Source organism: Elgaria multicarinata, chromosome 7 (assembly GCF_023053635.1).
Source record: "Elgaria multicarinata webbii isolate HBS135686 ecotype San Diego chromosome 7, rElgMul1.1.pri, whole genome shotgun sequence".
In the NCBI taxonomy this organism is placed as follows: domain Eukaryota; kingdom Metazoa; phylum Chordata; class Lepidosauria; order Squamata; family Anguidae; genus Elgaria; species Elgaria multicarinata.
The window spans coordinates 97,098,608-97,113,821 of NC_086177.1; the positions used below are offsets into that span (position 1 = coordinate 97,098,608).

Here is a 15,214-nt window from a genome sequence, read left to right on the forward strand (position 1 = left end):
TATATTTATGGTTTACAGAGTGTCGTCTTTTGTAGTTTTTATGTTTGATTTTTTTTTTTACCCCAAAATGCACAGAACCTGCAATGAAGGTTATGTAGGGTAACTATATGGAAAGGAGGACAGGGCTCCTCCATCTTTAACAATTGTATAGAAAAAGGAATTTCAGTAAAGCTAGAGTAAGCAGGTACAAAAGCGGGCAGGGGTCCTGCAGCTTTAACTGTTGTGATGAAGAGGAAATTTCACCAGGTGCTGCAGGCATACAAATGACACCTGCAGAAACTCCCTTTTCTGGACAAGCCCTGTCTTCCTTTCCATATGGGCACCCTACTCTTGGGCAGTGGTCACTTTCCCCTCTATCTCCCCATCCCATGCAACCCTCACACTTTTTTGCATCGTGGCTAAAAGTGGTGCTCCCTCTGCCCAGACACCTGTCATCCCCTCCGGCTAATCACCAGTTCCCTCCCCACCTGGAGGAAACCTCCCCTGGGCAAGTCCAGCCAATCATGCACAAAGGGCAGGGCCATGGTTGGCCGCTGGAGCGATAAATACCGAGGAACCTTGCTGGGCAGCACTTGGGAAGAGCTAGTCCATGAAAGAGAAACACCTGACTCACCTCGTGGCACAAGCAGCTGGTCCTGGCACCAAGAAGCAGGGAGACCCACAGAAGGCAAGAAGAGGTCCTGGGCCCAAGGCAGATTGCTACCCTTAAAGCGGAGATACAAGCTCCCTCTTCACCACAGAGGCACAGCTCGTGATTTGCAGGCACTGTGACTGCACGACGTGGCAAGAAACCTTCCAGCCTGCCTGTTGCTGCCTGCAGCCCCCAGCTTGTTCATGGCTCCTGCTTCCTACAGCCTGCAGGGCAACTGGATTCCCCTGGCCATGCTGGCCTTGCTATGGGCCTCTTTGGCATGGGCGGAGGAAACACCCACTCTATCTCCCGAAGACAGGAAAGCCTTGCTGCATAAATTGATCAAGCAGCATGTCCTGCAAAATCTCAATCTGAGGCAGCCGCCCAACAGCACCCAGCCCAAACCACATTTGGCCATGACCAACGCCCTGCGGGTCATTCAGGAAGCCCAGATGAATAGGACGGGGAACTCGTCTCGCTCTGAGAACCCCATACCTGATGGGAAACCCTACGAGAGCATTAGCTTAGCAAGGACAGGCAAGTCCTCCCCGTACCTCTTCCAGGGGGTTGAGTGCTCTGGCACAAAAAGCTTAAGGCCACAATCTTATGCACCTTTAGACAGAAAAATAACACCGTGCAGCTCACTGCATGGCATGCTGGGGAATGCTAAAAGTTCTAGGACTTTTTTCTGTCTAAACATAGATACATAGGATTGCGCCCTAAGTCATTTAAAGTGATCCATTTGCTCTTTGGCAATGTACAGCTGGCCACCTAATGTATGGATCAGTCCCACCAAAGATGGAAGGGTGGAGGAAATGGTTGTGTGAGGGAGCGAGATTTGAATGGCTTTTTATATAGAGGGGGCTGAGAGAAGGAGAGATGGTGTGAACTCTTGGAAAGATTTTAATTTCAATATTCTCCCTCACCTCTTAATTATTTTATATATCACTTGCGCAAAATTGTAAACCCCTTCTAGCAGAGCCTGCCTTCCCGCATATTCTGTACATGGTCCAGTTTTTTAGGCACCCCCAAAAATAACATTAACATATTATCATGATTGGTATTATTTGGGTTATACGTGAGAGCCAGGAGCTCAGGTAAGCTCATTGGGCACCACTGGACAAATCATGCTCTCTCAGCATAACCAGCTTGACTAGGTTGTTCTGGGACATGATACAAACTGCTGGAGGAGGTGTAGCTCAGTGGTGAAGTGGCTGCTTTGCATGCAGAAGTTCCCAGGTTCAATCCTCGGCATCTCCAGGTAAGGCTGGGAAAGAATACTGCCTGAAACCCTGGAGAGCCATGGCTAGGGTGACCATATTTGGGAAACCAAAGAAGACGACACCCAGTGTGTGCGTGTGTGTGGAGCATGTTTTCCAGCGCATCCGGAAAGCATGTCATTCCCCTGCCATGCTAATTAGCAAGGGGGGGAGGGAAATGATGCCTTTTCAAGAAGCATGGGAAATCATGCTTTCCCAACGCCCCCCATAGTACTCAATTGGGGCCTTAAAGCACCCGGCTGTAACAATGTAGGGGAGGAATGACATGCTTTCCCCTTCTCTGCTCCATTCAGCATTCTTTCCGGGGCCTCCAAGAAGTATATCATTTCCCCATAACCCTAGGCGATACTGGCCTAGGCATACGAAGAGTATGACTCAGTATAAGGCAGCTTCCTATGTCCTAAATGTAGCAAATAAATATGGAGTAAGAGCAAGGCAAGACATGGACATCTTGTTGATGCTGATGGAAGGACCCTCGCTCAGGTGGGTTCTGGAGCAGGTCGTAATGAGTGCTGCAGCGATTGATTTTCAGCTTGACTGTTCTTCTCCTCCAACAGAGCCTTCCGGACTACTCCACTTTCTCACCCCAACCAGCCAAGGCATTCACGTCCTGGAAGTCCAACTGTGGATGTACCTCTATGCCCATGGAAGCATCACCCTTCAGATCTACCGGGCAGGGCATCGGGAGACTGCACTGGCTGAGCAGCAGCTTGAGAGCAGGGGGAGCGGCTGGACCACCTTCTCCCTCATGCCTGCGATGCAGAACATCTTAGAGCAGGAGGAGAAGACCCTGACCCTGCAGCTGCAGTGTGTCGGTTGCCCTGCCGCATCTTTGGTGAGGGCCGACGACAGCTCCCACCAGCCCTTTCTGGTGGTTAAGGGCAAGATCCGAGGGACTGGCCATCAGGTGGCCAAGCGCAGCCAGAGCTGTGATGAGAACTCAGACGTTTGCTGCCGGAAAGACTATTATGTGAACTTCCGGGACATTGGTTGGGACAAGTGGATCATTGAGCCTAAGGGTTATCATATGAACTATTGCATGGGGAAGTGCCCCACGCCCCTGAGTATCAGACCTGGGATAGCCAGCTCCATCCCAACGGCCATCTTAAACTTGTTAAAACTCAAAGACCCGTCACTGCATGGGGTTGAATCTTCCTGTGCCCCCACAAGGGTTGGGGGGATTTATATGGTCTACTATGACAATAGCAACAACCTCATCAAAATGGATGTTGCTGACATGGTCGTTGAAGCTTGTGGTTGCAATTAAGAACAGGAATGTCACTGCAGGGAACTTTGATAGGGATAGAGAGAGGGACATGGAACAAATTCCCCTCCACCCCCATTTGGACATCTGTGGGCTCATTTACACCAAGCAGGATATTGCACTATGAGAGCGGTATATAAAAGGTAGGAGCCACGCTACTGCTTGTGATATGCACTGACAATTGTTGGGGGCCACTGACACACACCATATACTGCATTCATACCGCTATATCCTGCCTGGTGTGGCTCCTGCCTTTTATATACCACTTTCATACTGCAATATCCTGCTTGGTGTAGATGAGCCCTATGATGCTCCAGTCCAAGTTGGGGGGGGGGGTGTTGGGAGGATGGCATGGTCTCTTTTCAGAGAGCAACGGTGGTTCCTACAGAGGAAAGCCAGTGGCAGTGGGACATCACTGTGATGTCCCACTTTAGGGTGGATTCCTGCATTGAGCAGAGGGTTGGACTCGATGGCCTTGTAGGCCCCTTCCAACTCTGCTATTCTATGATTCTATGATTCTATGATGCTTTGCTATTCATTGCCAGTTATATGATGTAGGTTAGGATTTGGGTCTTTATATGTAAGGGTTTAGTAAGAGAGAATAGGAACAACATGTTTTGTTAATTTGGGGAAAGGGAGAAGGGTGGAGATAGTGGAGGCTAGTGGGTAGCATAGGTAGGGTTACAGATGAAACAGTTTTGAAACATACAAGTATTGAACCTGATGAAACCATTAAGCTTTTGTAACTGCATAGCCTTACTCATTGTTAATAAAAGTTCTTTCTGTTTCACATTCTGGAGTGGAGTCTTTGGGTACCTGAGGTAGGGTACAGTGTTCTATGGTGGCAGTGGTGTAATAAAAGAGCAAGTATAGAGTGCTGGACTGGCTGCTGTGAGGCCCCAAAGGGTCAGTGAGCAGCACTCTGATGATCATCCCATAGTTTGGATACTTTGATTATAGGGAGAAATGCAGGCAGACCAAGGGGATGGCATCGCACGTGGTGGCTTTAGCGGTGGGATATGATTTAATCCAGTGCATATCTGAGGGATACAAGAATATTATCCAGTGCAGTTCTGAGGGATTTGATAAAATCCAAGAAATCCAGTTGCAAACGTATAACCAGGCTTGAGGGAGACAGTAGCGTGAAACAGTTAACCAAAGTAAGGAGTAGAACAAATTTCCGTGAGGAAAAATGGCAGAGATTTTGGCTTTAAAGAAGGAAGCACCAATTGAAAGATGTAAGGTGCTAAAGTATAAGGGGAAAACAACAGAAGAACTAAAAGTTCTGTTGATTAAGCATCAAGTGCCAGATCCCAGTGAGGCAGGCTGTGAGAGAAACCCGTTGGTGAATGTTTGTGACCCCGCATCTATAGAAACTCTGAGAGAACAAAACAGAATTTTAAAAAATAGAATCAGAGGACAGAAAAAAACAAGTAAGATGGAAGTAGAAAGGATGAAATTAGATCTTGAAGAAAGGGAGAAGCAGCAGGTAATAGAAATAAGGGGAAGAGAAAAAATACAAGGATTAGAATTAAAGAAGATGCAATTGGAAACTGTGAAGTTTAAGGCAGAAGTGATTTGGCAGGAAAAGCAAGAAGTGATGGAGAAAACTAAGACTGAAAGCTTAAAAACACCCAAATCACAACTAGGGATTTTGTAGCCTATAATCCTGGGGAAGATCCTGAGATTTTCCTAGCCACATTTGAGAAAGTTGCCAAAAACTAGAATATTCCCAGAAGCGAGTTCATGAGGTATATTCTCAACCTAATCAAAGCTGAAATGGCAGGAATCTATAATAGTTTTACCTCAGAAGAAACATTCACTTATGATAGCTATAAAGCAATGGTGTACCAACTTCCCTCAGAAATCAGCTAGATGGTGCAAGATAGAACCCCAAAAACAGTTAAAGAGGCTGCTGAAATTGCAGATCAATTAGCAATTAATAGAGGAGGGGGATCAGGAAGAAATTACAGAGACCATCACTCTAAATACAATGATTACAGAGATAACAAAGTCAATGTGAAAAAGGAACCTGAGAAAAATAAAGATTACAAACAGCAACTCCAAGTCAGTGAGGAAAGCAAAAGTGACATAAAACCTGTGTTTAAAAGAGAAAACACAAGGTACTGTTTTAAGTGTGGACATGTAGGACATTTGCAATATGACTGTCCAGGAAATCCTAAAAACAGTACTTCAGCCGATGTGAAATGGATTGCCACTACAGAATCCACTGCTCAGGCCACACAGAAAGTACAATTCTGCAGTGTAAAGTTTAGGGGGAATAGAGCAGATAAATTCTGAATTAAAAAGAAGAAGTATTAGTGGCGAAACTCCCTTTTCCTAGCCACACTAGCCACTGAAGCCAGAATCAGCCATTTGAAGGCAGATTTGAGCCTAATCTGCACCAAGCAGGATATTGCACTATGAAAGCGGTATGAAAGTGGTATATAAAAGGCAAGAGCCACACCTGTATCAATAGGTAGAACTAAGTGAGACACACAGGAAGTTAGATGGAAGAGGAAGTCAGGGACACAGACTTTGATTGAAGGAATACTCGCCCAATCAGGAGGTGACACAGCAGTCAGTGACTCAGCACTCTCAGGAGTCAGTCAGGGCTGGAGAGAAGTTAGAAGCTATGTTTGTTTGAGGCAATAAAAGTTTTATTTTTATATAATACTGCATTCTTCATTTGCAACAAACCTATCTTTGAAACAACACCAAGCAGGATATAGCACTATGAAAGCAGTATAAGGTATGCGGCATTGGGCCCCAAGAGTTGTCAGTGCACTTCAATTCCACTATAAAGCAGTAGCGTGGCTCCTGCCTTTTATATACTGCTTTCATACCGCTTTCATAGTGCAATATCCTGCTTGGTGTAGATTAGGCCTGGGTCCAGGAGGAAACCATTTTATCTCAGGAAACCTTCCAGATAAGAGGCATTGGTGGCAAGTCTGTCAAGATTCCCTTGGCCAGAGTGAATATTACACAGAGAAGCCAAGCAGAGGAATTCAAAGTGGGGATAGGTAAAGATCAGCAAGCACCTGTCATTTTAGGACATGGCATTATGAGAGCTGGGAGCAAAAAAGATTTACATTTTCACCATAGTCAAAAAGACCTAAGTTCTGTGGCAGAAAATAAGGGTCCAAGCAAGGTAGGCCCTTTGCCAGAAGCCAGGCAGGCCAAGGAGGAAAATGACAGGGTTACCATAGGCTTTACCAGGCTTTATGCAGGAGCCCAATTTTAATTGCTCCTGATTTCTTAAGCAAAGTAAATCTTGTTAAATACATGTTTTGTCCTAATTTACACATTCGGGCCTTCCAGAACGGTGCATGGGGGGAAGGTTGTCAGGTTTTACAGCTTCTGGAACTATCCCCAGTGTCCAAATTCAAGTGAGTCATCCTGGAAGTGAAGAAGGATGTCAGCATGGCAAGCTTTTTTTTTAAAAAAAAAGTGTGAGACATTTGCACAAGTTAAGTTTTTAAATTTTATAAAAAAAAGAAAAACATTGCCCAAAACTGCTGAGAGCCATCACAAGAATCGAAAAAATGTTCCCCCACTCACCCAAGACAGGCACAGACTCTTTCTGTGGCTGTCAGAAAGAAACTGGAAAGGGAACTCAAGAATCTGAGGTTTTCCTAACAATAAACATGGTGAAGTCACCAAACAGCTCTGGAAGTTGCAATCCCAAATGAAAGATTACATGCAGGAGCTGGATGATGAACATCCTTCAGAGTAGAAGTCTTCGCACAGGCCAAAGAGAATGAAGAGAAGTTCAAGAAAATGGAGGCAAAGATGGTTCAAATGCAAGAGGAACTGGCAGCTGCTGAACATGCCAAGTGGCAGACTCAGCAAAGAGAAGGAAGAACTGGCAGATGAAAGTGCCAACAGCAGTGGCATAGAAGTTCTTCCATTACAGGAAATGCTTTGCTTGGAAGCTCAGATAGTTCTGCTTGAAGACGAACTGGAGGACAAATAGTTCAGTACAAAGTTAGTGAATGACTGCCTCGAGGAAGCAAATCTTCAGATTGACCAGATAAACACGGACCTGAATAGCCGGAGCTCTCTGGGCGGTTTACAAAAATTAAAAACAAAAATTAATATATTCTTTAAGGACCATAATTCAAAGTGGAGGAGGGGAATTGAGAACCCACTTTTAAAGACTGTGTTAGAAATATGGCGAATGTATAAAAGGAAATTGGTTCCAATCACTTCCCCTATAACACCGGTGGTGGTAATAAGGGAGTTTCCTGAAAATTTAAAAGAGGGGTTGGTAAAGAAATTAAAAGATGAGAAAGTACTTAAAATAAGAGATTGGATGGAGAAGATGGGAACTAAGGAAGAAATAAAAATAAAAAGGGGAAATATATCATGGTTCAATTGTATCCAAATGGAACAATGGACCAAAAAATGGCTAAAGGATAATAGAGATTGCAGAAAGAATACTAAATTTGAGGATTTGATCTTACAAAAAGATAAAAAGAAGAAAATAAATCGATAAAAGGATTAATGAATGAAATATATCAGATATTATTGGAAATGGAAACTCAAGAAGGTTCTGTTAGGATGGTATGGGAAACAGATTTGAATGAGAAAATAGAGCAACAGGGCTGGGGAGGATATGGAAACAAAGAGTGTTGAAAAATATGTCTGTAAGGATAAAAGAAAATCATTATACAATAATTTGGAGGTGGTATCTAACTCCAATAAAATTAAACTTAATAAATAAAGAGAACTCAATACTTTGTTGGAGAGGATGTCAGGAGAAAGGAATGTATATACATATTTGGTGGAATTGTGAACATGTACAAAAATTATGGAAAATGGTGTATAGAGAAATAAATGAAATAACTGGAATGGATTTAGAAGAAACACCAAGTGTAGTATTATTATCAATGTATGGAAATCTAAAATGTAATCAGATGGAAAAAGAATTAATAACGAACCTGTTAACAGCTGCAAGGTTAATGATATCCAGAAATTGGAAGGTTCAAGGAGATATAGAAGATTGGTATAAAGAAATATGGGATATTTCTATAAATGTTAAATTAACATGTAATATTAGATTTAGAAGGGGAATAACAAAAAACAATAATTTTGAAGAGATATGGAAATTGTTCCTAGAACATGTATTGTTAAAAGGGAGAGGAAGAACACCTCCAGAAGATTCAATGCAATTTTGGAATCTAGAATAAGATCTCGAGGGTGGGGGGCACTTATTAATGTGAGATAGTTAAGAAGTAGAATCTATAGCTAAGAAATAAGAGGAATGTTATGTTATGTATGTATATGTTATGTATGTATATGATTTATCATGTGTTGTTAAATAATAATAATAATAATAATAGTAATAATAATAATAATAATAATATAATGATAATGATAATAATAAAGAAATTGGACAGGCTTAACACTAGCATGCAGCATACCTGGGCAAGAACCAGGGCCCCATGTGGGCCCACCATTTCTTTCACCAGGTTGTCATTGGTGTTACTGGTTCTGCCACAACTCTTGCTGCTGCTGCTGCTGCTGCTGTAGCAGCTAGCAGCTAGCCCCCAGCTGCCTGCCTCTGGGAAAAGGTAGAGAGGGAGCTGTAAAATGTGAAAATGGATCTGAAGCAAGAACTGATTGGGTCTGGAGAGTGGAACAACAGGCCAGACTGATTTGCCGTAGACTTTCGAAAGTACAGATAGCTCCGCTTGAAGAAGAATTAGAGAACAAACAGTTCAGTACAGAGTTGGTAAAGATTTGACTGCCTAAAGGAAGCAAAGCTTCAGATTGACCAGATAAATACAGACTTGAATACGGAGCATAACAACGCACAGAAGACTGAACATGATTGCCAGCCATTTGATTATCAGTACAAGGAACTTCAGGTCAAATGACAGGAAATGGAGAGTACTGTGAAGTCTGAATACAAATCTTGTGACACTCCTTTGGAGGCAAAGATAGCACAACTGGAAGAACAGCTGGAATCAGAGACAAAAGAGTGCCAGAATCCCAGCAAGCATGTGCAATATATGGAGAAGAAACTGAAGGATATTGTCCTGAAAGTAGAGGATGGCAGTTGTAAAGATAACAAGGGGATCCCAGGTGGAAATCGTGTGGTCCATTGTTTGGGATACCTATGAGGGCAAGGGGAGCGTTTGTTGACTTTGAGTTGGAGGCACTCCAAGAGGTCCAACAAAGGTGTTCCTCCAAGAGGTTGATCCAATAATGTAGTGGGTGTGGGTCACAGAGTTGTTAAAAGTAATGGGATCTTTGGCATATATGAGGACATGTATCATTAAAGGGGGGAGAAGTATGTAAAGCCTGTCTTAGAGGAGAGTGGAAGGAGCATGGAGTAGAAGCAGGAGAGAGCAAAGTTTGGGTTGAAGAGAGAAGTTGAGCGGAAAGAGGGAGCTGGAAGGAGAGGAGGCAGAAGGAAGGAATTGAAGGAGAAGGGGAAGGAAGGAGAGAGAAATCGTCAGTGTCATGAGGAGATAGTCAGCACTTTAATGAAGAGTGCACCTCCACACACACACAGAGGCAACCAAGGACTAAAGAACAGGGATAAACAACTCTTGCTGATCCAGTAAAACTAGCATTGCTCTTCACAGGGAATTGTGGGTTAAAAAGGGAACTGAAAATAGTTGATTAATAGTTGTGTTGTTTAGTTCATGTTATTAATCCCTAAACCTTCTTAAGCAAAGTAAATTGTGTTAAATACATATTTTGGCCCTTTCTACACTTCAGGCCTTTGGGGACGAGAGGCGGGACGATCCCAGACTTACCTGCTCCCGGTATCCCCTGTGCACCATTTGGATGCACAGGGACAATCCAGGGACAATCCCGGGGCGTGGGGGGAGGCAGGTGTAGAAAGGGCCCTTGTTTGTCTCTGGAGTGATTGTAATGTGCCTCTCCTCATCCTAGGCCTAATCTACACGAAGCAGGGTATTGCACTATTAAAGTAGTATGAAAGCAGTATATAAAAGGCAGGAGCCACACTACTGCTTGGTAGTGGTATTGAAGTGCACTGACAACTGTTGGGCCCCATTGACACATACCATATACCGCTTTCATACTGCTTTCATAGAGCAATATCCTGCTTGGTCTACATTAGGCCCTAGCCATAGAAGCAGGGAAAGGTTCACCTGACTGGCAGCGGCTGATCATGGATAGATATCTCCCATGTGTCTGGGAGACCATCTAAAAGGTGTTTTTTGTAATGCAGAAAGATTTGAATGCTTAAATTTGCTTTGGATGGAACATGTAGAATTTCAGTGTTGTGTTTTAGATCTTGTGGGCTAGTGGCTTTTAAATGAAAACAGTTTTCAGTTATTACAGCAGAAAGGTTGCATAACTTGGCATTCGAACCTGGAGAGGAGTAAGGAAAATGTAACACAAGTAGCCGTTCCTCGAATATGAAACTCCCACAGAGCACCATGCTAGATTCTCTGAGTTTAGATTATATTTATTGGGACACCACGTTCTAATCAAGTTATTTCTGTGATTAATTAAGGCAACAATCCAACACAGAGTTAACCATGCTTGATGTCCAAGCTGAATGACTACAATATGTTCTATGTGGGGCTGCCCTTAACGCTGTTTTGGAAAATTCAACTGGTGGAGAATGCCGCTGCCAAAGAGCTAGTGCGTGTGTGGTGGTCAGATCATGTGATACCCAGTCTGCAAAGCGGTATTGGTTGCCAGTACATTTCCGAGCCTAGTTTGGAGCACAGTCCTGTGGAGTGTGGAAGCTTCAGAAAATCCTATGCCTTGCTGTGCTGATCTTGCTGGAAGTGTGGGTGAAACACAGCTAGCTTCGAAAGGAAAACAAGATAATAGATAGAGGACCCCCAAGTTTTCTAGACTGTCTTTTGACCTGTGCTGAGCTTCCTTCTCTTCTTAGGGTTGCTGACCTCACTTCCTACTTCTTTATGCTCTTGCCTCGCAGAGAGGAGACATCTTTTCAGTCTCCCTCCATCCTAAGTGGGGGACTCTCCTATCCAATGTGCATTTCCTGCAATAAAATGCGAGCTTTCTTATTCCTTTGACTTCTGTCTTCATGGTGCTGGGTTGGCACCACCTCCTTCCACAACCCTGTGCTTTCCGTCAACTGGGATGTTGTCAAGTAATCCCAATGCTGGTGAGAGAGCACAGGGTTTCTGGGCAGCCATCCAGGTCCTGGAGCCACCCTACCCTCTTCATTCCACCAGTCTCTGCCCCCGAGTTGGCCCTGGATTGGCCGCAGAGTGACGTTATATGGGGGAAACAACATTACATGTCACTCCCTTTGAAAAAGTCTAACTGATGAGGCACAGATCCACAGCCACGATGGGGCTTTCCCCACGTAGACCCTCCCCCAAATCTCCAGTGTGATTCATCCAGGGCAAGCCCATGGGTGGAGCTCAGTTCTCATCAGGATCTTGCTGTTCTGCTAACAGTTCTCAAGAGGACAAGAGGACAGAAAAGATTCCGCATCCCTTTCTTCCAATCTTTTTTTTTTTTAACTCACCTAAACAGACTCCTGATCCTGCAATGCCTGGTCTCACCTGTCTCTGCCCACTATCCTGCCCCCTTTTCAAACTCCTCAAAGATGTCTTGGGTTGCTTTTTTGTAACCGCAAAGCAGGTATTGTGGTTCTTTGTGTGGTGGCTGCAAGAGGGAAGGGATCAGGTCCCCTTGGGAACACAGGATTGCTCTCTTAAAAAGCCAGTGTTAATTTTAAAGAGTGTTCCCCAACCTGGGGCCTCTCAGATGTTTCGGACTATAACTCCCAGCATCCCAGACCATTGGCCATGTTGGCTGGGGCTGATAAGAGCTGTGGTCTGAAGCATCTGAAGGACACCAGGTTGGGGGGAGTCTTCTTTCAAGCCTTGAACAGTTTAGACCAAATTATTTGAAGGATTACCTTCACTCGTACCAGCCTCTCCTGAGTCTGAAATCATCGTCTGAGGCCCTTCTTGTATGCCTGCTTTTGAGGACATACATCACATCTTGTGGAAAGGAGCTTTGATGTCTGAAGAGAAATTTCCCAGTTCTTCTTCTTACTTAGCACACATTGATGGATCGGCCAGACCTTCATCAGATGAACACCAAATTCAAACATGAGAAAGGAAGGGATCGTCCACATGTCTGTTCCACGGATGATTTGGATTTTCCAAAACGTAATTGAAAATTACACTTCTATTTTCCAGTTAGTCGGTAATGCTCAAATAATAGCAGGGAAGAAGAAAGATTATGTCCATCATTCTGTCCGGGAACATTTAGTTCTTGCTGGGAATGCTGCCTTTTTGGTAAGATGAGTACCAGGAGAATTTTATCATTGGTAGATGGGGCAGTGTTCAAATTACTGGGCGGGGGAGAGCATGAGACACAGGGAACCCAGTCCCTGTACCGTTTAGCTACTGTTTTTAGAAGGTTTCAGGATGGGGTGTGGTTTGGACTAAAATTGGAAGGAATTGGTGTTGGGCGTGTGGATTTCTGGAAGACTCCCCTATTTCCCCATACAAAACTGAGTACCGAAAGCATTGCCTTTTGTCTTAAGCTTTGGCCTCACATGGATGATTTTTTTTAAAATAGCTTTCTTCCTATTGAGAACAGAAGGTGGGGAGGCAATTAAAACCCCTTTCTCTCCAAACCATGTTCCAAATCCAGTTTGGGACAGAGGGGAGAGAACACCAGGTTGTTTGTTTGTTTAAAAAAGAATCATCTTGTGTAGTTTGATCCTGAGATGGCAACGTGTCTGTTTTGGCCATCTTCATAAGGTTTTTGAGCTGGGCATTGTATCTCCAAAGCTTCAGTGCATTTGGATTCAGAAATATGTCCTTTTAGTGTTTCTGTAGTTCAGCTCCCAAGAACAAGATTTCTCACTACGCTTGGATAGAAACAGGAGAGAAAGATTAAGGAAGTAGATGACCAAAAAAATATAATTGTGTGTGTTTAAATCCCTCCTAATGCCTACAACTCCCACCATACTCAGCCAGCATGGTCCTTACTGCAAAAGAAATATATTGTAATCAAACCAACCACTTGTCCCTCCACACAGAAATTGTATTTAATTCCTTTTTTGCAACTAGCTGCTCAGTTTCCTGGAAATCTCCCACAAGATTTACAATGATGATGCACCTTATGCCCTCATCTTTCATCATACATACCCAGGAGATCTTCCATTTCCAACAATGAGAATCTCGTTCCAAGGTCAAGGTACAAAACTGAAGTTGGAAGGAGAAGTTTCCAGATGTTCTCTTAATTAGAGAGATATTCTTCCCACCAGATAGACAACTTTTGCTGTCTCTCTTGAATGTGAAACTCAGTACACAAACATATCAATTCCCCCCACCCCAAAAAAAACCCTATTGTGGATGGCTGTTTACTCACTCTCTCATTTGAGAAGGCAACTTTTTTCATAGCAGCTGACCTTTGTGACACCTTGACTTGGTCTACACTTCTGCATTTTCCGCTAACCTCTGGAGCTTCTGACCTAAACTTAACTAAACTTAGTTTCCAACTAATATAATAGGTTGACAGCAAAGGAGCAGTGATGGGTAGGAAGGGTTGCTTAAACGTCTCCCCAGCAGCAGCTTTTCTCCCCAAAATTCTCCCTGGGCCATTTTTTTCGGGGGGGGGGTGTCCTTTCTAGTCTCAGAAGCCACCAAAATAGGGGGAGAGCAAAAACAAGCTTCAGGGAGTGTTACAGGGGTCAAAGAGAGCCAGCCCTAGACATTTCTCTGTCTGAGGTGAAGGACAAGATGGCAACCCTCTCAGTCCACCTATAGGAATTGACTGGATCTTATTTCAGCACCAGTGACAGGACAGAATCCTCTGAGTATAGCTGTCTAATTTTATGGGTGTGGGACTGTTGTCAGGAGCGGGGTGGGGTGCATGGAGCAAAAATCTCTTCCAAGGCATGAGATCCATAAGCCTTGAGACTTTATTTCTACTACTTTCTTCCATCCTGGCTCTGATACTTGTGTATAGGAATTGGACTGAATCTGGGAGGGAAAGGTTTGCAAAGATGAAGAGATGGATCCTGGTTCTAGAAGAAGATGGGAGGATGCACAGAGATGTGATAAGAGTGCTTGAAAATCAAAATGAGGGGTATGAGCTAGGAGACATAGCATTCAAATGAGAGATGGTGATATGCAGTTTGCATAGGGATTGGGAGAAGCAGGCCTAGAAAAGAAGTGACTTCTTCATGCAGCACATTCATTTCCACAAGATGTAGTGATGGCCACCTTTTTGGATGGCTTTAAAAGGGAATTGGACAAATTTGTAAGGTTATTGATGGCCATTTCTACACCAGCCCGAAAATGCGGGCTGGTCAAGGCCACGTCCCTGTGCATTCAAATAACACACAGGAACTCCCAGGAGGAAGGAGGGATGAGAATGGGTTTTCCCAAGGATAAATACTCCCTGGAAAAACCCGATTCTTCCTGTGGTCTCAGGATTGTCCCGAGACCACGAGAGGTGTGGCTGCCCATCCCAGTTTCTTCCCTCCTCCCCTTGAGTAGCGGGGATCAGTAGAGGGAAGGAACTGGCCCGGGAGAAATCAGGGGTAGGGGGGAGCAGGGTCGGGGCTTCTTCTTTAAAAAAAAACCAAAAAAACCTTATGTTTCATTTGAGTGCACATGCACTCATCTCCTTTAAAAGAAAATGGCAGGCGTGCACCCTCCTTCCTCCCAAGATGTCGCGCCTGCATGTGGACTAAGGGGAGGATCTCACAAGCAGGATATTGTGAGATCCTCCCCCCTCCCTCCCTCTACACTGGTATGGCTGATGGCTTCTAGTCCTGACGCCTATGTGCTACCTCCAGTATCAGAGGCAGCAAGCCTTCATGCACCAATTGCTGGGGAACATGGGCAGGAAGATGCTGTTGCACTGATGTCTTGCTTGTGGCCACTGTGTGACCAGAATGCTGGACTAAATGGACCCTTGGTCTGATCCAGCATGGCTCTGGATCTTCTTCTGTTCTAAAAGATGGGAAGGTATGAGGCTCGCCCATTTAAGCCCAACATTGGCTATGGCTAGACCAGGCCTATATCCTGGGATCGTCCCTGT

At 44.2% G+C, this 15,214-nt stretch overlaps 1 protein-coding gene and 1 pseudogene across 1 annotated transcript; both read left to right on the forward strand.

The window, feature by feature from the left end:
* Positions 1-834: 834 nt before the first annotated feature.
* LOC134401169 (inhibin beta B chain-like) lies at positions 835-3,178 on the forward strand. The gene is made up of 2 exons (XM_063129908.1): positions 835-1,168; positions 2,469-3,178. The coding sequence occupies exons 1-2, from the start codon at positions 835-837 to the stop codon at positions 3,176-3,178; spliced, it is 1,044 nt and encodes a 347-aa protein (XP_062985978.1).
* Positions 3,179-4,613: 1,435 nt separating this feature from the next.
* On the forward strand, positions 4,614-9,303 carry LOC134401233 (myosin-9-like; annotated as a pseudogene).
* The last annotated feature ends 5,911 nt before the right edge of the window (positions 9,304-15,214 follow it).

Bases quoted from the DNA above. Each gene is read 5' to 3' on its own strand.
- LOC134401169 (XM_063129908.1), top strand. From the start codon at position 835: ATGGCTCCTGCTTCCTACAGCCTGCAGGGCAACTGGATTCCCCTGGCC. The intron at 1,169-2,468 runs GCAAGTCCTCCC...CTCCTCCAACAG, and splicing joins CATTAGCTTAGCAAGGACAG to AGCCTTCCGGACTACTCCAC.